We start from the raw sequence: 24,221 nt of genomic DNA, 5'->3' as shown, positions 1-24,221 counted from the left end.
CTATAGCCTGCATTAATTTCTATAATCCCACCTAGTTAAACAGTAACTATGCTTCATGAAGAAAGCTGGATTCATTTAGCTTTTCAAAAATGAAACTACCACCATGGTTTCAGGCCATTTTACTAGCAAGGCGTTGTTCTGAGTCCAGTGCATGCACTGATCTCACATGCATACAACTCAGTTGGGGGGGGGGGAGAAAATTTTGCATACAAAACAGCTTTAAAATTAATAGTTGTTCTATAAGATTTCAGTAACTTAGTGCAAGTTCAAAGTCCTGCATGTACAGAAGTAGTTCGAAGCCTTGGCTTACAAAGATCGGTGAAAAGAGCAGAGGAAGGCTTAATTCGTAGGAAGAAAAATGCATTTATGACAAACAGTTGCTTTAAAAAAAAAAAAAATCCATCTATGAGGTGGCCCAAGAGGGAAGATAAACCTTCATCCAGTGTGAGACCAATCCTTCAACTATGCAACCAAGCAGTTATTTCAAGCCTAGATGCATGAGCTTCCTGACAGGAGCTGGTCCTCCCCAGTATCCCCTAGAACAGAAAGGGTGGTTTCATCAGGTTTTATGTATGTACTGTTAAAGGTTTAGGAAAAGCGTTTTTAGTTTACGCCTGTAAGATATCACCATTACTAAGAAATGAGTGTGGGGAGTTGTTTTGGAGAACCATCTTTGCTTCAGTGAGGTTTTCACAGAAACACTCAGGTTGGAAAAGACCCTCGTGATCACCAAGTCCAACCACTAACCCTACTCTGCAAGGTTCATCCCTAAACCATATCCCCAAGGACCACATCCAAACTACCTTTGAACACATTTGGGGTTGGTGACTCAACCACCTCCGTCGGCAAGGGCTGCCCTGCACAGTTCAACCCTATGCTGCCTGAACAAACCCCTGTTACTATTGAGGCACCCTGAGAAAGTGGAGGTCTTACTCATGGTTAAGGATGTACTTCCCTTTGCTTCTAAGGAACTAAGCCAAAACCAGGTATCTGATCACAACAGTTCTGCCTGCTCAGAATTTAAATACTTACTTAAGTAATGCATTCCAGTAGAGAAAAGGCATCATATCAGCTTTCATGTGGTACATGGTAACTCTCTCCTTACTCTGGTCAATGGGAAATGTCTCCAAAGGCTGAGCATCATAGTCAAATTCTGCTAGGATCACCTTGTTGTAGCCTGTTACCAGCGGGCAGGAGGTATATCCATCGTACTGCAATGGAGAATACCGCCTTTTCATTAATCTGAGAAAGGACTAAATGCTGAAGTATTAGAAGTCATATCATCAACATATTTCAAACTAATTACTAGGAAGTTCCTGCATTTCGAGCATTAATACCAGTGAGTGTGGAAGGCTGTTAAACCACTGGTCAGTTTATTAACCCCTAACACTAAGCCTTTTTTTTTTTTAAATGTAGATTATAGATTTGCTTAATGGCACTGCTTAAACTAGAACTAACCTAGATCAGTAGGGCTTTGTGTCCTTGATTGCTGGTTATTGTAATCAGTACATCATGGTAAGAGACAGTGCTGGCTTTGACAGTACATAACTGGGATCTTGAATCTAGCTGTAAGAGTTTCCCAAGAGTATTTCACAACGAATGTCGATTCAGAAGCCATATGTAAAATGAAAGTCAAGCCTCAAAGAGAAATTGAACATGATTATAAGGCTTAACATCTATAGTACAAACCCTCCAATTTAACTCCTTCAAAGATCATGTTCTATACAGCGGAGGCAAATTTAACATTGTACAGTTCTGTCAAGTTGGAAAGATTTTTCCTGGAGTAGGGGTTATACTAGTCAAGAATTTTACTTTAAAGTCACCTGCATTGTGAAGAACCCATATTGACTGGCCTCAACATTTTTCAACTTGGAAGTCAGGGAATTAGTTAATATTTTTAGCAGCAGTATCAATATGGATTGTGCAACTGCATTACTATTATGACATGCAGTATTTAGTCATTTAGCACCCCAGCTGCTCATGCAAAGCCCTTCCTGCCTTCCTGTTCACACAGTTTAGCTGCTTGCAAGACTTCCTGCATAAGAATTGAAAAAACATTCAAGACAACTTCTCCCTAAGAGCTGTAGGTACCTTTTTAGCTGGTGACTGGTTCTTCATTACCAGCGAAATAGTTTTATCGAGCACACCAGACTGGGCAGCTACATAAGAAACAAAAAGAGTATATTAAGGCTTTGTTTGAGGTGGCAATTTTTTTAATTACTAGGACAGACACCACTACCCAGGCCACCTTTTTGTCTTTTTTTGTGTACAATTCAGCTATCATTTACACGTCAAATCAGTTTGGGAAGTTTACAGTCCCAGATAAGAGGGGAAAAAAAAAAAAAGGTAGAATAATGTTTTGGCCTCACTGTTTTCAACATGCTAAAGCTTAATAGAATGTGAGCTGTATGTGTTTAGCCTATGCCCATTCTCTTATGTTAAATGATACTTGCTCTGTCAACCCAAACACCTAAGATTCCAGCACATGAAGTTTTCTTTCATTTTGAGTGCTGTAAGGAAGTATTCTAGCCCCATTTGCTGGTGTAGTTGATTATACCATTCTTCAAGTTACATCAGCAATACACTGTACAGCCTTGCTTCTTTTTTTTTCCTCCCACCCTGTTATTTACCTTTTTATTTTTAGTTGTGAGGCCATATGCTTAAAGAGTTTGCATATTGTACCCTTTGGCTACAAGTACAGAACACGTGATTCTTCAGTAGTGACTTATCAGTTAGCTGACACATATGCATGAGCTGCTAAGATAGAGCAGAAAGTTTTGTTACTGAATAGTGACAGAATGCAAGAGCAGTAAGCTCATTTTATGCTATTCTTTGAACACAGAAAATAGAATTAGTTCATCTGTGAGGCATTTGGAACAAGAGAACCATGGGTTAATGGCATCAGCATGGTCTGTAGCTAATTAGTTGGCCCAGGAGACTTAGGTCTTTTTGAAAGCTGGAAATAATTGAAGTCAAGACCTCAGGAGTAAAACTAAACACAAACCTTGCTGTCACTCCCCCACTTCATTACACACACAAACCAACACACGCAACTTTACCTACAGCTGCTGCAGTTTTTGACGTTGGAAGGTTGGTGCAGTCTCCAATGCCAAATACATTAGGATACTTCTTATGTTGTAGGGTTTCCTTATCTACATCCACCCAGCCACTTCCATCTGAGACAGGACTATTGATGAGCACATTAGGTGGCCCCATTGGAGGTGTGACATGAAGCATGTCATACTAAGAAAGAAAAAGCACACGACAACTGGTTTGTCAGACCAGATAGCACCTGTGTTGATCTAAAGCAATAAACAGTGCAGAAAGGTTTTCTTGGTTTGTTTGGTTTGGTTTTGTGGGTTTGGAGTTTTGTTTGTTTGTGGTGTTTTTTACAAAACAAGTATCTAGAATGAAGTGCATCCTTTTATTAACATGAACCTTATCAGTCACCTCCATCTAGACTAGGGTAACAGCAATTTGCCTTCCTCCACATATCTGAGAGACTCCCAAGTTATACAACAAGGCACACAGGACTCCAGACACAGTTTAGTAAGTATTTTTTTCTTCCTTTCACCTCAAGTTTCAAACTTTTTAATCTTCTGCTAAAGTCAGAGATGGTACTCTCAGGAGGACATGGCAGTATGCAACAAGGCAGACATTATGTTATTATATTGCAGCAGTTATGTTACAGTGCACAAGAAACAGGACCCAACTAGAGGCATGAAAGCTCCTGACCTGATGAACTTCAGTCACTCCAGGTTTGTCCAAGTTTTCAAACACAGCTTCCTGCTTGTCTGCTCGAACTTCTACCAGGTTGTACTTATAGTTAATGGTAATATTCCTCTCCTTTATTATTTCAAGCAACGCATCAGCATACTTCTTAACACCAAAAATAACACCAAGTGAAGTGTTGAACATGATGTTTGCTTTGGAACGTTTTCCTGTCTGCATAGAGAAATCAAATTAGCCCTTTCTATTAAAAAACTGACAAGCTAGCAGAGACAATAGAGCTATGCACTACTGAAGAGTCTGTAGAACTATTAATGCAGTTCAATTATTAATGAAGTATTAACATTAGAAATCCCAAGATACAGCTGCTCCACATAATGTTAGAAGCCAGACAAGATAATATTGGCCCTTTCTGAGAGAGGAACTGCCACTACAAATTGGTAGTGGAAGGAGGTGGCTGTAGCTGCAGTTCACTGAAGAACTGCTGTATGCAGGTTAAGCACTTGTAGCATCTTAGCATTACAGAGCTTTCTGAAACCTTCACTTCTATGCATTATTCAGATACTTAACCCAGTAGATAGCTCATGAAACTTAAACATGCATGAAGTTTGACACTTGCACTTGAAGTTACCTTGAATTTCCACTAAGCTTGCTTTAACAGCCTGGCTAAAACTACTCCTGATGCTTTTCAGACTAGCAGAAAGTCAATTTGCAACAGCTATTACGTACTTGAAGTAACAAGAATTACCTAATTCCAGCCAGTGTTGTTTTAGTGCACCACCTGCAGTAATAAATTAGGCTGAGAGCAGTTGCATCTGTAGCTCAGCAGAAGCAGGATAAGCAGTTATTCCCTTATGAATTCTGAATTCTACAAATTTATCCAGTATTAAATACCCATGAAATACTTATTTTTATAAATTTCAGCTTAATTTATTATACATCAATAACAGAAAAAGCAACCCAAACGCTTCAGTAATTCTGAATCACATTCCTCGTGTGTTTTTTATTTCTTTTAAAGACAGTAATAGCCCCTTAGAACAAGACTTCCTTTAAACTGTGGGAACAAGCACTGGCAGAAACAGTTAAATACTTACTTTCCTCCAGTAGGCTTCAGATAAATACATGATCTTCTGAGGAGCTCCTGCACACTTCACTGGAGTATTTGGGAAAGTGAAGATAGCATTTCCTTCCTTGAACTCTTGTATAGCTTTCCAAGTTTTCTCTACCGTATGAACTGAATAATTGGAACCTATTTTAGGATGATCAAACCCCTCAGGCAAGCCTTTTATCTAAGAAAATGAAATTAAGGTTTAAAATCCATATGACAAAAAATTTTGTCATCTGTGTCAAGTATTAAATGCAAACTTGAGAAACAGCTATTTAAGAAGCAAAAAGCAAGTTTATACATATTCACTGGCTGGTATTTTTAAAAATTAGCCTGGCAATCACACAGGTATTGCCATATTCCCATAAGAACTTAGTAAATGAGTCAGTAGATGCAACATTTACTGAAATGGCTCTGGTCTGCAACATCTGCAAGCTAAGTGTTCAGTGCAGAAAAGCCCAGACCCATGTTTTTCTAGCCCAGTGCAAGAAATCCAGAGTAAGAATACCTGAAGTCACTGCCACATCATCCTAAGTAAAAATCATGTTTCCCCCCCCAAAAAAAAAAAAAAAAAGCAATGTGTTGGGGGTGTTACTGTCTGCACACCAGGAAGTACACTGTTGGGGAAGATAAAACTGCCTACTTTAATTTTAAAGATACATAAATCACATATATGAATTTTGTTCACTGCAGAGTAATAATAGTGCATTACAAGGCTTCTACTACTGAATTTTTATCAGGTTGTACTTAGGAGATACATATGAAGACTGAGAGGGTCACTGAACACAATGCAACTCCTCATTCCACTGAACCTAATTACCAGAATTTATTTGGAGTGACCACACTTAACTAAGACTAGCTCTTGCTTTACCTCTGACTTGGGACCTTTTCAAACAGGTACTCAAAATACATTATCAGGCACTACATCACATTCAGATCAGGTTAAAACCACAAGTTAAATGGCTAAAATATCTCACCTTTTTGTTTTCCTCTTCTTGTATATTGCTATGATAATTTTTGTGCCATACACTGCCATTAACATTTTCCTCTGAGTGCCACTGTATAAAGTGTACAGGAAACCTAATAGATGGGAAGTGCCTTTGGGTTGCTTTAAAACACAAGTGTGGTGACTCAGATGGTTCCTTTTGAAATGCATCCTTTAGGAAAGGTGAGAGTGGGTCAAATGAATTCTGCAGGACCGATTTTGCTGACTGCTGGGTATTCCTCACTTCTGTTTCTATTACAAGATGCTTCAGTCTACAGTCAACATACTTTATTATCTTATTATTACACTCTGTCTTTAAGTTCTAGATATATCTTGCTGCCTCATGTGCTAATATTACCACAGAGATGTAACAAAGCTGTCTTAGAAGACCTTCCCAGTGGTAATTTGGGTTATTACACAGAGATCTGTGGAAGGAGTAAAGGCATTAGATTGTCTTCTGGCTCTTAATTCATATTATAATTTAATATCTTGCAGTAAAAAATAGTGTACTGAAAAGCCACTTACTTTAGTGAAACATAAGGGTACATGATGCCATTAAAACTATGGTAAATATGATTACTGTTAAACAAATACCTTTTCATATTGCAGACTAATCCCAAGGGCAATTATCAGATACTTGTAAGATAGCTGTTGTGTAAAGGAGAAAAAAAACCAACATTATTTTAGACAAAACCCGAAACATTACCTCAAAGCAAACTAAAGTTATCTGGCAGCAACAGACTCCTAAGGGAAGGAGATATGGTGAGCATTAGTAAGGTAAATGTTAAGTTCTAAGAACAATGTATAGTTGAAATGCTAAATACATTACAAGTTATATATGCAGTGTTTGTTACACACCAAAAACAAGTGTTTGGAGCAAAATATTCTATCTTTTGTGTTCTCTTCACAATAAGTAGGGAAAGTATTTATGTTAAGTGGTATTTTAAATTGATGTTATTCTAATTTAGTTATCTACAACAATTTTTGACAGAAACAGATTTTAGGATCAAGTACTTCTCATAAGACTAAAAATGGAATTTCCTGGCCTCCTAGATGCTGGAGGAAGGTCTCGTTCCATAGGCAGTTCCAAAGGGACCTGCAGGAGGTAGACAGACAACTCATTGCACAGATTACATAAAAATAAAACAAAATAATAATAATTTTACATTATTACCTTGATATCATTCTCAAGCCAGACACAGTTCTTATCTGGATCCAGTGCTGTAACTCGAGATTTGATCCATTCAACACCTTTAGGCATAACACTTTCTGTTGAACGAGCAGAGGTTGCCAGCTGCTTTGCACCACCACCAACCAGGGTCCACAGTGGCTGATAGTAATGAGTCTGAAAACGTTCAAATGGACATTTCAGATCTGTTTAAAGGGAGTTAAAGATGAAGACACAGCTCTCCAAATAGGAAGCAGTGTGCTTTTAACATTCTGTTATTCTTAACAAAAGAAGCTGTAAAACTAACCAAGAGTTCTACAAGACAAAGCTGGAAGCATGCATGCATCTCTATCACGAAGCAACAAACCTCATGCAAAGCCTTCTAAAAGATGGCTAGTTGGCTTCCTTTTCATTCTTTAAAACATGGGGTTGGAGAGAGATGAGAAGGAGACTGATTTGGTCACATATGTAAAATGCCTATTCTTTTCAATGCTTTACAGCTGAGGAAGGCTTACCTTACTTGGCTCAACAACGGCCACATTTCCTGCCCCTACTTTCCTCTTCATCCGAGCACTCATGGCAATTCCACCTGTGCCTCCACCCAACACAAGTACTTCGTAACAATCCTTGGCAGCACATTTGGTTGCTGTGTGTAAGCCAAAGAAGCTCATCTTGTGCATTCCTGGTTTCAGCAGCCATATACCAGGATGGAGACAGGAACAGGAGGACACTATTCCAACTGCTGACATCTTTCAGTAAGCAGGAAGCTACAGGACAAGGAGAAGCACAGTAACAATTACAGAAAGTAGAATTCATATTAATTTATATGCCTGGATATGTCTTCAATGCAAGAATTATATGACTAAATCTCTGTTGCAGCTAAACCACTAATTGCACAAATGGATTGTAGTCAGTTTGGAGAAGAAAAAAGCAAAAAAGGTTAATAATGGCCTGTGCCAGGAAATTGAAATTTCATACAAGCAAATTAATTCTAACAAAGCATAAGAACATTTTCTGGTTATCATAGCAGAAAAGTGTATCTGATCCTACAGCAGAAGCAGTGCATATGCTGTAATTCCAGCTGTAATGGTAAAATCCTGAAGAGATGAGTGCTGCAAGAAGAAACAAGAATTTGATAGGTGTTGCAGATCACTAAAATACTGAAGGTCGTATTGTGAACATAGAGTGCCATGCAACTAACTGTAATATGTCAGCCAAACACATCATTACACTTATATTTTAATGTTAGGATACACCAGCATATGCACAAATCAGGCATATACCATTTCCCTGCTGTCTCGGGCGGGCGAGCCATTAGGGTAAGCATGCCATGGTGCTTTGAGTGTGTATTAGTGTATTGAATGTGTATTAGTGTATTCTTTCAGGAGACATTGTGGGCCCCTGGAACAGGCTGCTCAGAGAGGCTGTGAAGTCTTTCCTTCTCTGAAGACACTCAAAGCCCACCTGGACTGTGTTCCTATGTGATCCTGCTCCAGCAAGGGAGGTTGGACTAGATGATCTTTCAAAGTCCCTTCCAGCCCCTAACATTCTGTGATTCTAAGCTTGATAGGAAAACAAAGTTCAATTAAATAATAATTTACATACTCCTCTATCTGGGACCTTTGAGTATACCCAAAAAATACTTAGTTTTTTATTCATAGTCACCTCTTCACTTCTACATCAGCAAAGTAGCTGGAAAAGAAAGTCAAAGGCTCATACATATCTTTGCTAAAGCTGTACCCTGTCACTTGACAAGTTGGAGCCAGAACTCTAAAGTGTGATACAACTTGGCAGTTGTAGCACTGAATATGCAACTGTGTTACCTACAAGACAGTGAAGGTGATCTCACCTTTCCCTCCCTCTGCTAAAGTGAACTTTTCCTCTTCTGAAACTGTTTCCACACGCCAAGTATCAGGTTTTAGCTTTTCAGTGATTAATTAGATATAAGCTCCTTCTAATTCAGTTCCTTATTGCCACATTGCCAGTAAAGAATGAGTAAGCATTATAACCTGAAAAACAACCTATGACAAGATGTTCCTGTGTGCTGTATCCCTTCATTTAATTCCTTGAGTCATCAGACAAGAATTCCAGATTTTTCACTTAACAAGGGTAGAACTCGTTTATGGTACTTACAGACAGGAGTTTGAAAACTTTACTAGAAATCTCAAATAAATATTTTAAAGACAATCATCCAAGGTCATCTTCAAAATTCTCCACCAAGCTAGATGCAGTTGAGCAATTAATTCTGCACATTCACAAGCTATCTTAACATTCCTCACCTCCATGTACTTCGAATTCGTTATGAAGCCACATTACTAACCTCTACAATACAGTTAATTTGGGACAGAGCAGGAAAAATCTTAAAGGTGTCCATTGTAAAACCAGTTTTAATAATTTTGGTTTACAGGAAGTTTCCAAGATGCAGGCGTATTCTTCCCATCCCCCTTCCTATTCAAAACAGAACTCTAGAATAAGTTAGTTTCACTTTAGAATGCTATTTACGATCCGTCTAGCGCAGGCAGTTAAAGATATGGACAAACTGCTCAAGCAAGGGCAGAATATTTGTTCTAGCTCTAGAAACAAACGTTACCTGATGGAGATGTGTCCTGCTTTCTCCAAGTCGGAGAGAGATGAACTGTGAACAGTAAGTTTTGCAACTTGTTTGGGAGACGGTTTTAAGAAGGACATCCTGCTTGCGGAAGCTCATGAATGCAGATTTTTGCTTTGGGTTTCTTAAACACAGAACAGGCTGACAACACATGGCATGTCTGTACATGGAGAACAAGGCTAATTTGTAGTGCTAACTGAGGAATAATCACCCACTCTGACCAAATTTTGAAGTAAACACACTTGTAAGCACACATGTCTTAACTAACAGCAGTCTAATTGATGAGAATGCAGTATTACGTTGTTTCTAAACTGTTTCAGAGTATACAGAAACAAACTGCCATTTGTAGACAGCTGTTTTAAAAAGGAACAGGAAAATCCAGAACAGCTGTATGATGGAATCAGTCAACAACACATCAACCCTCTGCTCTGGACACTGGACAAAAAGGAACAGAGGAATTACAGAACAAAAATGAAAGCAAAAGGGAAAAATCATAATTAGCCTACTGGACTGAACTGAAATTTTAACACATAACACACTCATCCATCATCCCTTAAACTATGCACAACAAAACATGAAGGTTGATATAAGCCTTATACAGCATGAAATCGCATTATTAATGAAGATCTGGGTAGAAGTCTTGGAGCACTGCTTAGAAAGGTAAAGCCTAGAGTATACTTCCCAACCTTAGTGATGGCTCTACTTAATTTGAATCAGTTTTGCTGTTTAAAACTGGTTCTGTCACCAAGAGAGACAAATCTATTCTACCAATGCCTATAAACAAGCTCAAAGTACAAAATTATCTTTGGCTACAGCTTTCCTTGTATTAATGTCCATAAATAAAACCAACCTCTATGCAACAAAGACATGGACAACAAGTCAGAAATACAACACTGGCAAATCCCAAGAGAAGTGGTTAATTAAAGGAACCAAAATTCAGTTTCTTATTGTGTGCAGTTATCAGGTCCACTAACTGATCTCAGGCACTTTGTCACAATTGATTTTGCAGCATTACCTATAGAGAGAAATTATCACAGAACAGGTACATTTTCGAGCCCAAGGAACACATGTAGAATAGCAAGGGTTACAAGCCTTTCTCTTGTCAGCTCTGCAGATTCCTATCCAGGAATTAAGCCTTCAAAGACACAGCTAGTGCCTAGAGCAAACATTTACATGAAGCAGGACACTTCATGCAGACACTCAGAGTAACATGGGTTTTCTCCTCTCCGGAACTTCTATCGTATGTTTAACAGCTCCCTATTTCACTGAGCCAGTTTACGAACCATCTCTTGCAGAGAGTTCGAACAAATTAAGTTTGAGAAGTCCTAGTAGGGAGCAGAGATCATTGCAGCTATCACCTAAACGGTTGGCCACGATAACAGTTTAAACATTCCTCCTGTGAACAAACACTCAGCAGCTCCAGCGTGCCGGCCCGGCAGGCAGCTGATCCCGCTGCGAAGCTCGCATGCCCACATCAAGCTCCGGACAGTGACAGACAGGGTTACAGCTCCGAGCCAGGGCGGCAGCGCTCACCTCTTCCCGTCACTGCGGGACGTCCCGAAGCACCAGGGGCTGCAAAACCAGCCCCGATAGGTGCTACCTTTGGGTAAGTCCACCTATACACACACACAAGGTCAGGCACTGCACAACGCAGCGCCCGCTGCTGCTGGGGACGTAACCGTGCAGCGATGGCCTCTGCTGCACCCCGCTTGTCCTCGCCCATCCCCGAGCTCAGAGGTGCTCAGTCTTGCAGGAATCCCCAAAGTGGGGTTGTTTCCCCGTCCGCTCCGCTGTCTCCCCGGCAGCGAGACTGCTGCTGCCGACGGAGAGCCCGGAGCCCGCGGGCTGGCCGCCGGGCATGGCTGGGTCGGGCCCTCTTGCCCGGGGCCAAGGCTGCCTCCGTCTTTGGGCCGGCCGCCTCGGCCCCGCTGACCAGGGCGAGCAGTGACCTCCGCTCCCTCACGGCAGGACTGACCCCACGGCCCCGCTCCCTCATGCCAAGGCAGTGCCCCACACTTGCCTGCCTGTTGTGCCGAGAAGAGCGAGGAGGGACCGCGCCACCAGTCCGTGCGCGGGAGCGGTGGGGCGGAGCTCGGCGGTGGCAGGTGCTGCCCGGCCTAGCCGGCGGGCAAAGGCCGGAGTCCGGCCCAGTCCGGACAGTGCGTGAAGCCTGTGGGCTGCGCCCTCGGCCAGGCGGGTGCCGGCCAGGCAGCGATACTTTCAGTCAGAGATTCGACCTCTCGCAAAGTCCAAACCCCCTTACCGTAGCTGCTGTAACCGAAAGGAAAGCTGAACTAGCATTAAAGCTGCTGTGTCTGTGGGTTTGTTTCAATCTATTTTTTTTTCCTTAAATGTCCTTTCATCTTCAAACCAATTGCTCTTCCAGCTCGTCAATCTCAAAAATCAGACTAAAATACCACCACTTTGAAAAAAATACATGAAATATTAAGAAACAAAAATAAGGCAAACTATTAAGAGACCTAAGCTGAAATCAGGGTGTAACTGACCTGGATGCATGGAGAAAGAGTACAAGCAGAGAGCAGGGCTGCCATCTCTTGTTTCCATTCAGCTAACTGCAGCTCACTGCTGAGCCAAGTTTTAAAATGTTTTTCCCAAAAACTTTTATTTATGGCATAGTGACAGCACAAAGTAATAACAGCTGTCACGTTGTCAAACAAACAAGTCACACGAAGATTAGCCTTGAGAGCAACAGACAGAAAAAATCACTTCTGCCAGCTCTCATGCATCAAGCAACCAACAGATCCAAACCATGTGCCAGGCCATTCCTTTCCCAGGTTCAACTTTCCTCCACAAGGTTTATGCACAGGTGAAAATGCTCAGCTGATACACAGTCAAGTGTAGAAAGATATAAAAAGTTAGCGAAAAGTGTTGAGGAGTTAAATTGGAAGTTACTATAAGGCTGATCCATTGTCTGCATACAGCTGAACAGCCAAAGGGAATGAGATACTTCACAGGTTGCCCATCTGCAAAGCACTACTTGGGTTGGTGCATTCAGACATACAATCATACCCTGCACTTCTCAACAAGAACAGTTTCTCTGCCCCAGCTCCACAGTTGTCATGCTTTTCCCCTTGTTACTTGCATAAGGCTTGGCACATCCGATACTAGTTCCAGAGAAGATCTGCACAACAGGCTGAAACATGCACCTCCTGGCCTGTTTAGTTATACTGATGGACAGGACAGCATCTACATCTCTGTCTAGACTTAGGCTGCAAGTTCTGCAGGATGGGGATTACACTTCATTGGAAAGTGAATACCTGATAGCAAGCACAGTCTCAAATGAATTCCAGTTACATCGGTTGATGTAAAAGTACCAACTTATGTCACATCTTTGATATTTTTTCTTGGAGCAATTCTTCTTCTGGCATACCAGACTAAGAGAAAAGGAAGGGAAAAAAAAAAAAGAAACAGAAGGAAACCAGAGTACAAAATACATTCTCATTAACAGTTTACCAACATGACTTCTACTCAGTTTTGAAGAGTGGAAAACCACCAACTTCAGTTGAGCAGTGAAGGGGTGAAATAGTAGTTTCAGGTAGTGGGGTGCTCTGGTAGGCTGTATTTACACAGGAGGATATTACACTTTATTCAATCCCAGGTGAAAGAAGTCTTGCTTATCAAGGCAATAAACTATATTGCTAATTTACAGATACAGTGTTTTGCTGACCAGGACATGTACTCATCATCTTGCTTTCACCGCAGTACTGGGACATATCTTTAATTGCAACACACAAAACAAAAAAGCCTTGTATTCTGTCTTACATCTTGGTGTGAATGATACCGTGAAATTACTACTGTAAATGACTGCTTTAGAGGTTATTGCTTTTGCGTGAGTGCAGATTTTGAAGTTATTCTTTATCAAGCTTTCAATGATTTGCTTTATTACACTGCAATCTTGTAAAAGCCAAATACATTTGTTACAACTTTCCCAACTGCCAGTCAGGGTGCCCTACCTCCTTTCTTACACTCCATGGCTTTACATCATGGAGATAAACACAGGCAAGAGCAAAACCAAGAAAAAAAATACTGAGTTATTGAGTATGGCAAACATCCGTGCTTTAAAGCTACAAAACATTTCATGCACAACACTTAGATCATGGACTCGAGTTAGTCCTAACCTCAGGTCATCTTTGGCTGCCAACAGTTACCACCTGGATAAAAACAGTGCTCTCCACACCAGCACTGCTGTGACACTGTCAGGGAATGCTACTAGATCTGTTCTTCCTATGAGTTTTAGCTCAATCATCTGCATAGAGAATATGTGGAAAAAAAAAAAAAGCCAAATTGCAAGAGCTATTGGCTCTGCTGGTATCATAAAGGACTGGTTTGAAGACATACAATGGTAGTGGTGGGTATATGACTGTCCAGTTTCAGTGCCTGTTTTTCTACATATTACTTTGCTCAAGGATTGAGAAAAGTAAAGTAAGTACAAGTGTGCTTCAAGTTACTGGAAAGTAGTGATATTTTTGCCCAAACCAACTGTTTACTTCAATTTAAGCTTACATCTTGATTTAAAAATATTTCAATAAATAATCTTTGCTGCCTTCACATACTGACTAATAAGAAGTTTTCTGTACACTGTTTTGTCATATTATGCTGCTGTAATTGGTATTCTTGCAGATTTATATCACTAACTCCAAGTCCTGCAAAGTTTTAAGCAGTAGTTTAATTACATTCAGACAACTAATCCAACAAAGATCAAAGAGCCAATTAGACTGAGTAATGTTTTAAAACCACAGACCCCCACAAGGTAAAGGCACTGAGGTACCAAGCTTGGAACTAAACTGAAGGGCAGCCAGCAATGTTGCAAGGTAAGCAGCAGGTGGCAGACTTAAGTATGATTTGGAATAAATCAGACGGGGAACTCTCAGCTGCTAGAATTCCAACAGATCCACTACAGAAACAACCTTTACATTATCATTTATGCTATTATCACTTAGGTCACAGCACATAGAATAGAAACAGGTAAAATATTGTGTATTGTGCAGCTACTTTCCAAAAGGAAACAAGTCTTATCAATATGGTAAAGCTACCACTAGCAAATAAAAAGCCAGATTTCACTGGATTAAAAATTGTCTCATGTAAAGCCATATGTTCCTTATTCATACGAAGCCCAAATTTTACTACAATTGTACAGGAAAAGTTAGCAGTTACATTTTCACATATGTGTATGTCATTCCTCAGACAAGCACTTCAAGCTTCTACTCCTGTGATCAGGAATTATTCCAAAGAAACACTGAAATATGTAATTGCAAAACCGTCAGTTTCTATGCTCAGAATTCTATTTTCAGTAACAGTAGCTATGATTTTCGAAACAAAACAAAAACACCCCACAGTCACTTGGAAAACCCCCAGTTCTTCACAGGAAGAGACCACAACCTGAAATGCTAAACTGGATTCTGGATGAGGGACCACAAATCATGAACCACCGCAAGAATTTAATCCAAATTTGGATACTGAGGCATCTGGTTTCATGTTATACTTTAATAAGAACTGTTTAAATTCCCAGAATCTAATTTTGAAATGACATTACAACATAAAATACTTAAATATTTAGCTATGTACATTCTGCTCCACAAATGGACTGTGGAAATTCTATACATTTCTCTTAGAAATACATACAAACCATAGCACAGGTCAACTATCTACCAGCAATTAACAAACACAAGTCAACTTAAAGGAAAAATACCTGTGAAAAGTTTTAATCTATTACTGCTTCAGTAACAGCACTTCAATGTCTCTTCACTGAAGTTTGTTCTCCTTGCCTCAAAAACACTATCCCAGTTTACCTTGCATATGGGATAATTACAGAATCACAGAACGTTAGGGTCTGGAAGGGACCTCAAAAGATCATCTAGGCCAACCCCCCCTACCAGAGCAGGATCACCTGTACCAGATCACACAGGAACACATCCAGATGGGTCTTGAATATCTCCTGAGAGGGAGACTCCACAAACCCCCTGGGCAGCCTGTTCCAGTGTTCCATCACCCTCACAGTGAAAAAAATTTTCGTCATGTTTACATGGAACTTCCTATGCCTCAGCTTCCACCCACTGCCCCTTGTTCTGTCATCGGCATCACCAAGAAGAGCCTGACTACCACCCTCTTGGCATTCATCCTTTACATATTTATAAACATTAACAAGGTCACCACTTAGTGTCCTCTTCTCTGAACTGAAGAGACCCAGCTCCCTCAGTTTCTCCTTGTAATTATTTGTTAGAGTAAGCCTTTCATGGAAAAAAGTGACAAATATTAAGAACACAAAATTAAAAGTTCAGAAAATTATAATACATAAGAGTCCAGACAGGTGTACTGTGTAAATCATCTAAAATTGAAGAAAAACTAAAATTGACTGTGCCCCTCTGCTACCTTACCATACATATTTAATGGAAAAGTTTACATAGCTTAACCTTCACCTTATTTTGAAACACACCACTTACAATTCTACTTAAAAACTAACACAGCTATAAAATAACTAGTCTGTTAGACTGTAGGAATAGGTAGTTTAAAGATCTTTTACCAGTCTAGACAACATGTACATTTTTGAATGGGAGTTTACACCAAGTGCTGCAAGAGAGCAATTACATTCAGAGAAATGGGTATCAACCTCCATTGCACATTTGTCATCAGTAAACACTAATCATCACCAATTTGAGAACAACATAACAAAATTATCTTACATAGTCCCAAAGAGCAAATGAATAATTTGTCAAGTTAAAAAATGAAATACAGCAGTTTTTCCTATAAGTAACTGAATTTCACATGATATGGAAGTTGTTTAGCTTTGGTTGTGCTTTATTTTGTCACACAAAATGAAGAAAGTACAACTTCTAATCCTGCAGCAATCTGCTTAGACCACACTGCCTTCCTGTGGAACCATTACAGAACGCAACAGTTCCCTGGTTTGACTCCAATATTTGTGGAAGCACAAAGGCATTGATCTTCAAATTTTGACAATCTTCTACATTCTGCTTCCTCCTCACCTCAACCAATTCAGCTGGGAACTTCTCAGAAGTTAGTTACAAGCTGTTTTTAAGTTACTTGATGAACCAAAAAAACTCAAAACCTAAAACACTGCTGCAATAAAGTGAGCTTTTGGGCAAATACACTGGAAGTTACTTTAGTTCATTAGAGACAGACCAAACTTAAGGCTGCACAGAAAGTCAGTATTTATGAAACAAGACATCAAAAAGAGATCTCAACTCCCTGAACCAAAGCAGTTTCAGTGAAACGTGGTCACTGGAGTCTGGTGATGAGAAATTAATTGTAACTAGTATTCTGTATTTTGTCTGAAAAACATGTATGCCAGCCACCAAATCTCTCTCAGAAATCTAAATACCCGGAGAACACAAGGGGGAAAATAAAAAAAAAAAAGGATGGGTACATAGAACTGTGATGCCTAAGTTTTTCTATACACACATACATATATCTCTTTCTCTATAAAAATTAACTTATATTGTAACAATATCAAACTGCATAGCATTACAAAAGAAGGCAACTTGAATGGCTTAAATGGAAAAAAATTGAATATTACCAACCCTATTACCATTCTGGAATTTACAACAGTAGACTGTAGCTATCAACAGCTATAGCCCAGTTTAAGTAACATCTGCCTTAACTCCAGAGAATGCAGAAATCATTAATCTGGACAAGTTGTTGCATTCTCTGCTTTCATGTTCTCTTAGCAGGTTTTGCTGTTAACTGCTTCTCTCTTTCAAGTTCCTTCTCACGTTGCTGTTCTCGTTCCAGTTCTTCCTTCTGCCTCTTTTGCTGAAGTTTTAGTGCTCTTTTCTAAACAGAAAAGACAAGTAAATAATTGTAAGCTTTATATCTGTATTTAAGGTGGAGCTACAAACAAAATCCTTCCCATTCTCTTAACATTATCTTCTCCAACCCACCCTCCCTACAACTGAACATGCCATAAAACTGTTCATTTTTCGTTCCTCCCTCCCACTTCCATCTGACCATTCAGAAATTGCAAGAAAATACAACAACAGGGAAAACACATACTGGACTCCCTTCAGTCTCACTAAGAGTCATACTTTTTTTGTATACCAAAGTGCATACCATATAATTTATTGCCTGTAAGAGAAAACCCTTTCATTGAACACACTGAAGGACTAATCTTGCCAGAATGTAACCACAGACTGCCTATATAGTATGAAGTCAGTGAACTTATGCCACTGTTAATATTACACTAAAAGGAGGAGAAATTCTTACGTTTTTAATGAAAACTAGATTGTCATAAAGGCACAGAAACTGAAACCACAAAGAGAACTTGCTGGAATTGAGTGGATTAAGGAACAGAACAAAACATGGCGACGACACTGAGATTTACTCGGTGCACAGGTAGGAGTTAAGTGAAAGTTTAAAAACATATATGGCTTGGTGCTACTGAAAACATCCATTTAATATAAAGACTGAAGATTCTATTTTACTGGAAGTCAGTAACATGTAATTAAACATCTGTGTGGAAAGTAAAAACATTTAATCACACTCACTTTTAACTTTGATGTCTTCTCATGGAGCATCATCATCTCATTCCTAATATTCACTAACTTGTTGTGATAGTGCTTAGCTTCTGAAAACTTAAAAACCATAACTGTTAAAGCAGTTAATGCCAAGCTGTAATAGTTGTTTTATAAAGGTACACGCCAAAAAAAGCAATCAAAAACACAGCAATTACCAGAACAGTTTGACAAAGTATGTTCAAGTTTATATACAAAGTTTGCATATTACATGTATTAACACAGGAAATTACAATATCCCAACAGGTACACCCACTGTCTACTGAATTAAGATTCATTAAACAGAACAAAAACAATACCATTTTATGCATCATGTATTAGTGTTTCATGCACCCTTCCTACTAGTCTGGAGAGGAGCAGAGAGCTCATGTTGGAGCCTCGGTCCTACTGACAAATGGCATCCTTTTGTTTTGTTACCTGGTTTGAACCACTAGATGTACCACTATCTGCTAAGCCTGCTCTTTCTTCCCAGTGCCCTTCCTATTTAAAAGCATAGAATCATTCAGGTTGGAAAAGATTCCTGTGATCAAGCCCAACCACTGACCTTATTCTACAAAGGTCACCCCTAAACCATATCCCCAAGCACCACATGTAAATGAGCTTTAAGGGAAGCAGGCTGGTTGCACACCTCCTCCAGCAACAATTTGAGCTAAATATCTGAATTACTCAGCTCTCTTCCTGTAGATCATTAAGAACAAGGAAAATACACAAGTTGCCGCTAATATTTCAGCAAGAAAATCTATGCTGAGATTTGAGGCAGAATGAATAGTACTTACCAAAGCATCAAGATCAAGAATGGAGTTACACTCTTTGAATTTTGAAATTTCTTGTTCCAACGTTTCTAGTAACACCACTTGGTTCTGTCTGAAAAAACAACCAAAAAAGCAGAAAACCAAAATAAAGCATCACATATGCTTTTTAACCAGGCCTTTAAATAAATACTTTTGATCATAACAATAAAAATATGTTTCCTATTGTCAGATTCCTGTTATGCATTGCTAGGTGATTTCAGTAAAGACATAAGCAAATAGTTTTAGAAGAGTCCCAGCAGAGTACACACAAATTCTGCTGGCATGAATATCCAAACCCCCTAAACAAGCATTCAGGTTGCGGTGAGTGAACACTCCAAGCTGAATGAAAAGAAAACCAATTAGCTCTTCACTTTCCACCTGGGTGCCTCTGTGTCATTTTGGAGGACTAAGTTATTTCTGCATGGATTCTTGCTGCTTATTAAGAATCCTCTATCCCACATATGTCAGCTAAAGTATTTCCAGACACAGGTTGTCCTTGGCAGCAGCATAATCACATCATGCGCTGTGAAACCCAAACCAAAGTACCCTACAAAACCCAAGATGAATCAATGTAAAGCCCTTTCCAATATCCCTGCATCCATGGCAGATCCAGCCTGCATTTGAGATAAATTATTCCCAGTTATGAGTGAGATGCCAATGAACAAAGAATTCTTGTCTGTTTTACTTTTTAAGTATATTTCCCAAGTGTATCTTTCATTCTACAAGCTGCTGTGAATATTAAGTGCATCGCTGCAAGCAAAATAAATCCAGATTTCAGTAAAATTTCCTGCTATACCTGTTTTAGAGGATTTCAGTGTTCTGATGCTATATATTCTTCAAAGTTGCTATGTTGCAGCTTATACATCCCCATATATTCCCACAACTCATGTCACTATTCAGCATGCTATAGCTAGAACACAGAAATGCTGCCATAAACTATGCTCCAGTTAAGGGTAGCTAGAACGTAACACTGAAAAAAGTACCAAAGTATGCACATGTAACAAGCTGGGTTTAAAAATTTGCTTACGTAAGTTCCTGTAGTGCTGATTTTGATCGCTGAAGATCAGGCAGATAATAAGAAACCAATCCCTCAGTTAGCTGCTCCACAGCTTTCTCATCTATTAAAGGGAGATCTTCTACCACTCCTTCATCTGGTGATGCATCACTAGAACCTACACCAATAGCAGACTGAACGTGACTGGTCAGCACACACTTGAAGTTTCATCTAGAGCAACTATATTTCCCTGCTGAAAAACCAAAAGCTTTTCATAATTAAGTTGTATTTTTTGCCCTGAATCAACTAAATTATGCTTTCTTTTTCCTCCTTCTTTGTACCTCCCTTATTCCCAATTCCTATATCATGAGCTTGCTGGTGAACATTTTGTCTAAACACTAGCAGAATAGAAAGAAAGAAATAAGAGTATTTTTTAAATAAGATGTCTTTGGAAAATTCAAGTGAAAAAAAAAAAAACAATGTTAATTGTTCTGGCTATGCATCAAGAATGCCCACATATTAACACGCTCTCACCCTCTATTTTTTTTGTTACAGAATAAACCGAGGCCTATAAAATAAAGGTCTTAGCCTGTCACTCAAAACATGAGGCCCTACTTAAAACACTATATGCTGAACTCCAGAGGTTTGCAAGTTAGGTAACGGTGAATTTCGCATGGGTAAGCTCTGATTATTTATTGTATGTTGAGTTCCAGAAAAATAATTGATAGGCCATCCACAGGCATAGGAGAAAGCTCCGACAACAGCCTGCGCTTCGCCCCCGAGTGAACCAGGCCGTAACACCTCTGACCGCCCTCCTGGGGACAGGCGGTGGAGCCACAGCCCAGTCTCAGCCATGCGCCCCACGGGCGCACAGCTCTGACCGGAGCCGGGGGCAGCCGCCTGCGGCCCCAGCCGCCTCCTTGAACCTCCCTGCACCCGCCTTCGGCCCAGCCCGGCCGGCCCTCACACACTCAGCGAGCGTCCGGGGCAATCCGCGGCCGCCGCCCCCTCCTTCTCCTCAGGCCGCTCCGCGACGCTCATCGCTGCCGCTTCCTACGACGCTCTTCTCCTGGGAGAAGAACCCTCCGGGGCCGAAGCTGTAACGGAAGGAGGAGGCGAAAAGAGACGGGAATCAGCCGACCTCACCGAGCACGGCGGCTCTGTACTACCCGCCCCGTCTCACCATAAAGCCGGCGAACGTAGCCTGCTAGAAGGGCTCCTGTGGCGGAAATGATGTAGTGGTGACGCTGGAGCCCTGAGCCGTCTTGCTGCTGGTATGGTGGTTTGCGGTCAGTAGCGGTTATCGTGTTCACCGCATTGCGAGCAGCTATCTGTGCTTGGGCAGAAGCAGGCAAGGCTTAATTCAGCGAGAGAATTCTGTTTCCAAGGGAAAAAAAACGCTTAGTGCAGGTTACTAAGGGGGCGTTCTTCCTCTGTTATCTAACGAATTGTATTTTCTTCCTCAGAACTTGTACAGGTTGTTAGCTACCTGAGAAAGCATAATTTGAGATTACATGCTCAGGAAAAGGGTCACATTGTAAAGCAGCAAGGAAGCTCAGATAAAGCATAATATGAGTTATTTTTGGACATCCTTACAGGAAACAACAATAAGCGATCTCCACCCGAGGCCAGTTTACCATGCACAACTCCACTCCTGCAGGACTTGTTCCAAGAGGGGCTCACTCCACATCCTGCAGTGGTGCCTCAATCTGTGCCAGAATCGGCCATCAGCCCTTGGCCCAAAAGCCTTTCTCCAAAACCTTGCAGCTCTATACAGCTCTCCGGTCTTTATTTGGTACTTTCCTTCAATCAGGCCAAAAACAGGATATGCACTTTCCTTCAGACATACGCATTTTCCCAGAAACGTTTATAATTTAGGGAACTAAGTGAATCCAGACTGCAGCAATAGGAATTTGTCAATTAACTTAGAGATGCAAATCACATTCTCAGCTACAACTAGTTAGCAACTTAAAGTTTCTTTCAGTGTGAAAAAAAAAAAAAAACAAAACAAAAAACAGCAGCACTTTTTAAAGTTTCACTGGGAAAGACTTCTCAGCTTCCAGATGGAATTTCTAGTAAGAGCGAGTGAGGTAATTGCTCTGAAATAGTCTTAACTCGAGATGTGGGAGTTTCAGATTTGTGCTTTGCCTGTTCCAGGGCCTCCCACATCTTGCAGAAATAGACTAAAGATTGATATATAAAATTTGTACCTGCTTTTCAAGTTCAAATTTAACTATTTATCAGCCCAAATACTCCAAACAAGAGACTGATAGAGAGCTTCACGTTTCTTTTCCTCCACAAAATGTTCTCCATTTCACAGGAACTATTTTCCAAGTGCATTACTAAATTCATTATACTGTGGAGGATTAGGCAGGGTTCCTGTTCCTGTAGAAGTGGCAGCAGAATGGAGCATTAAGCAAAGCCCTACATTTTAAGACCAAGTTTAACAAGCAACTATTTTGGCAGCTCCCACCAATCTAGTTGTTCATGTCTGTGCATTTTCACTTGTGCCAGTTCAAGTGGTGAACCTGGTGAAATGGAGAATGAGTTAAATCACTTAGAGAAGAATAAAAACTTCAAGAACGGTCAACCTGGAATACAGTTAATGCTTCCCTAGGTGGCAAGGCTGTCTGGACAAGTTCTCAGCCTCAATTCTCATGCTGACTCCCACACTGTTCACTGCCTTCTCAGTTGTCATATGGATCTATGCAAGTCGTGAGCATGGAGGCAGTCTCAGTCAGACATACAAGTATGTCTGCATCCTCCAATATGTATTTTTTAATTCTGGCCCATTTCAGGGACCTCAAAGCAATTGTGCTGGTAACCCTGATGGGGGAATTATGAGGCAGGTTAAAGGGCTGGGGATGGCACATCCTTTAGCCACCTGAGGAAGCATAATTTGAGATTACATGCTCAGGAAAAGGGTCACATTGTAAAGCAGCAAGGAAGCTCAGATAAAGCATAATATGAGTTATTTTTGGACATCATTACAGAAAACAACAATAAGCGATCTCCACCTGAGGCCAGTATACCATGCACAACTCCACTCCTGCAGGGCTTGTTCCAAGAGGGGCTCACTCCACATCCTGCAGTGGTGCCTCAATCTGTGCCAGAATCGGCCATCAGCCCTTGGCCCAAAAGCCTTTCTCCAAAACCTTGCAGCTCTATACAGCTCTCCGGTCTTTATTTGGTACTTTCCTTCAATCAGGCCAAAAACAGGATATGCACTTTCTTTGAGGCATATGCATTTTCCCAGAAACGTTTATAATTTAGGGAACTAAGTGATGCTGTAAAAAAATTTGGCCATGGAAACAAACTGGCCCTGAATGCATGTAAGGTGAAAGTCAGAGGAAAAGTTCTAGTACTCAGAGCAGCAAGGAAGCAGCATAAGTTCTCAAACAAAATTACTAAAGGAAAAAAAAGTACTTTTAAGTTAGAAGGCAGTTGTGAAAGCAATTGATACGACAGCAGGGCCTTTGAGGTTTGTGTCTCCTACGCCCTTTAAGGCATGTTCATGATGGCACATGTGACTTCCTACAACAGGACAGTGCTCTGGAGAGAATTACTGGTAAGGGTGTAAAAAAAGCTGCGCTTTTGAACACAAAAGCTACACCATGCAAGCTTGTAACTTCTAAAATTTGAGGCCAGAGCACGGAACTCTGCAGTCCAGGCTTCCAGTATACGTGCACAGTTTCCTTTGTCTATCGGCAGATCGCGTTTGGATTTTATAGCTTTTCCTGTTAAAAGTCTCTACTTCGTGCGGCGAACATAACGGCACGGAGGGACCGGCACAGCCCGTCAGGCTACCACAAGGGAAATGCGGGTGCTACTAGCTGCCGCCGCCCCGGGGATCGCCTGCTGTCCTGCACAGGGAGGGCGCGGCGAGGTAACGGCATGAGGGCTCGAACCCGCACCCCACCCGTGCGGCGGGCGCAGGCGCACTGCCGGTGGAGTCCGCAGCGGTCCGCGGGCGCGCAGGGGATGCCGGCTGCCTCCTGCTGGCCCGTCCCCTATGCGCCGGGTGCCGACGCCCTCCGCGGGGTTGGCCGGAGGCCAGTGCCGGGATTTCGGTGGAGACACGGTCTCCGCCTGCGGCGTGGATGGATGTGACGCGCGAAGCGGTGGCGGCGCTCCCTCTGTGCCCGGTGCCGCCTGCCCGACCGCGCCGTGACCGGGGCTGAGCGCGCCGGGGAGACGGGCTGCACGGGGTGGCCGGCGGCTCTGGGGGTGACAGCGCCCGTGGCGCCTCGCAGTTCGGTATCGGGGACGGAGGCGAAGAGGCCGTGAGTGCT

At 41.1% G+C, this 24,221-nt stretch overlaps 2 protein-coding genes across 3 annotated transcripts; both read right to left on the bottom strand.

Annotated features, from left to right (window-relative positions):
- Positions 1 to 121: 121 nt before the first annotated feature.
- Positions 122 to 9,735, bottom strand: SQOR (sulfide quinone oxidoreductase). 2 transcript variants are annotated; one of them, XM_054387759.1, is made up of 10 exons: positions 9,578 to 9,735; positions 7,503 to 7,754; positions 6,994 to 7,164; positions 6,414 to 6,467; positions 4,824 to 5,018; positions 3,736 to 3,945; positions 3,060 to 3,243; positions 2,092 to 2,159; positions 1,033 to 1,211; positions 122 to 536 (listed from the first exon to the last, which is right to left on the bottom strand). In XM_054387759.1, the coding sequence occupies exons 2-10, from the start codon at positions 7,734 to 7,736 to the stop codon at positions 479 to 481; spliced, it is 1,353 nt and encodes a 450-aa protein (XP_054243734.1). In that variant the 5' UTR covers positions 7,737 to 7,754; positions 9,578 to 9,735; the 3' UTR covers positions 122 to 478. The 2 variants fall into 2 exon arrangements, with proteins under 2 accessions (XP_054243734.1, XP_054243735.1); XM_054387760.1 differs by lacking the exons at positions 122 to 536; positions 2,092 to 2,159 and having other exon boundaries at positions 1,117 to 1,211.
- A 5,359-nt stretch (positions 9,736 to 15,094) lies between these two features.
- BLOC1S6 (biogenesis of lysosomal organelles complex 1 subunit 6) lies at positions 15,095 to 21,286 on the bottom strand. Its single transcript, XM_054387843.1, has 5 exons — positions 20,901 to 21,286; positions 19,963 to 20,107; positions 18,921 to 19,008; positions 18,118 to 18,204; positions 15,095 to 17,407 (listed from the first exon to the last, which is right to left on the bottom strand). Exons 1-5 carry the CDS (start codon positions 20,968 to 20,970, stop codon positions 17,288 to 17,290), a joined length of 510 nt encoding a protein of 169 aa, XP_054243818.1. The 5' UTR covers positions 20,971 to 21,286; the 3' UTR covers positions 15,095 to 17,287.
- Between the last annotated feature and the right edge of the window lie 2,935 nt (positions 21,287 to 24,221).

The sequence above is a fragment of the Indicator indicator genome, chromosome 16, assembly GCF_027791375.1.
Source record: "Indicator indicator isolate 239-I01 chromosome 16, UM_Iind_1.1, whole genome shotgun sequence".
Classification (NCBI taxonomy): domain Eukaryota; kingdom Metazoa; phylum Chordata; class Aves; order Piciformes; family Indicatoridae; genus Indicator; species Indicator indicator.
This window is presented reverse-complemented; position numbering and strand designations above follow the sequence as displayed.

Bases quoted from the DNA above. Each gene is read 5' to 3' on its own strand.
- SQOR (XM_054387759.1), bottom strand. From the start codon at position 7,736: ATGTCAGCAGTTGGAATAGTGTCCTCCTGTTCCTGTCTCCATCCTGGT. The intron at 7,165-7,502 runs GTAAGCCTTCCT...GAACGTTTTCAG, and splicing joins CCGTTGTTGAGCCAAGTAAG to ACTCATTACTATCAGCCACT. The intron at 537-1,032 runs GTAAGTATTTAA...TTTCTGTTCTAG, and splicing joins TACTGGAATGCATTACTTAA to GGGATACTGGGGAGGACCAG.
- BLOC1S6 (XM_054387843.1), bottom strand. From the start codon at position 20,970: ATGAGCGTCGCGGAGCGGCCTGAGGAGAAGGAGGGGGCGGCGGCCGCG. The intron at 20,108-20,900 runs GTGTGTGAGGGC...CTATTGGTGTAG, and splicing joins TTGCCCCGGACGCTCGCTGA to GTTCTAGTGATGCATCACCA. The intron at 19,009-19,962 runs GTAAGCAAATTT...TTGTTTTTTCAG, and splicing joins TCAGCACTACAGGAACTTAC to ACAGAACCAAGTGGTGTTAC.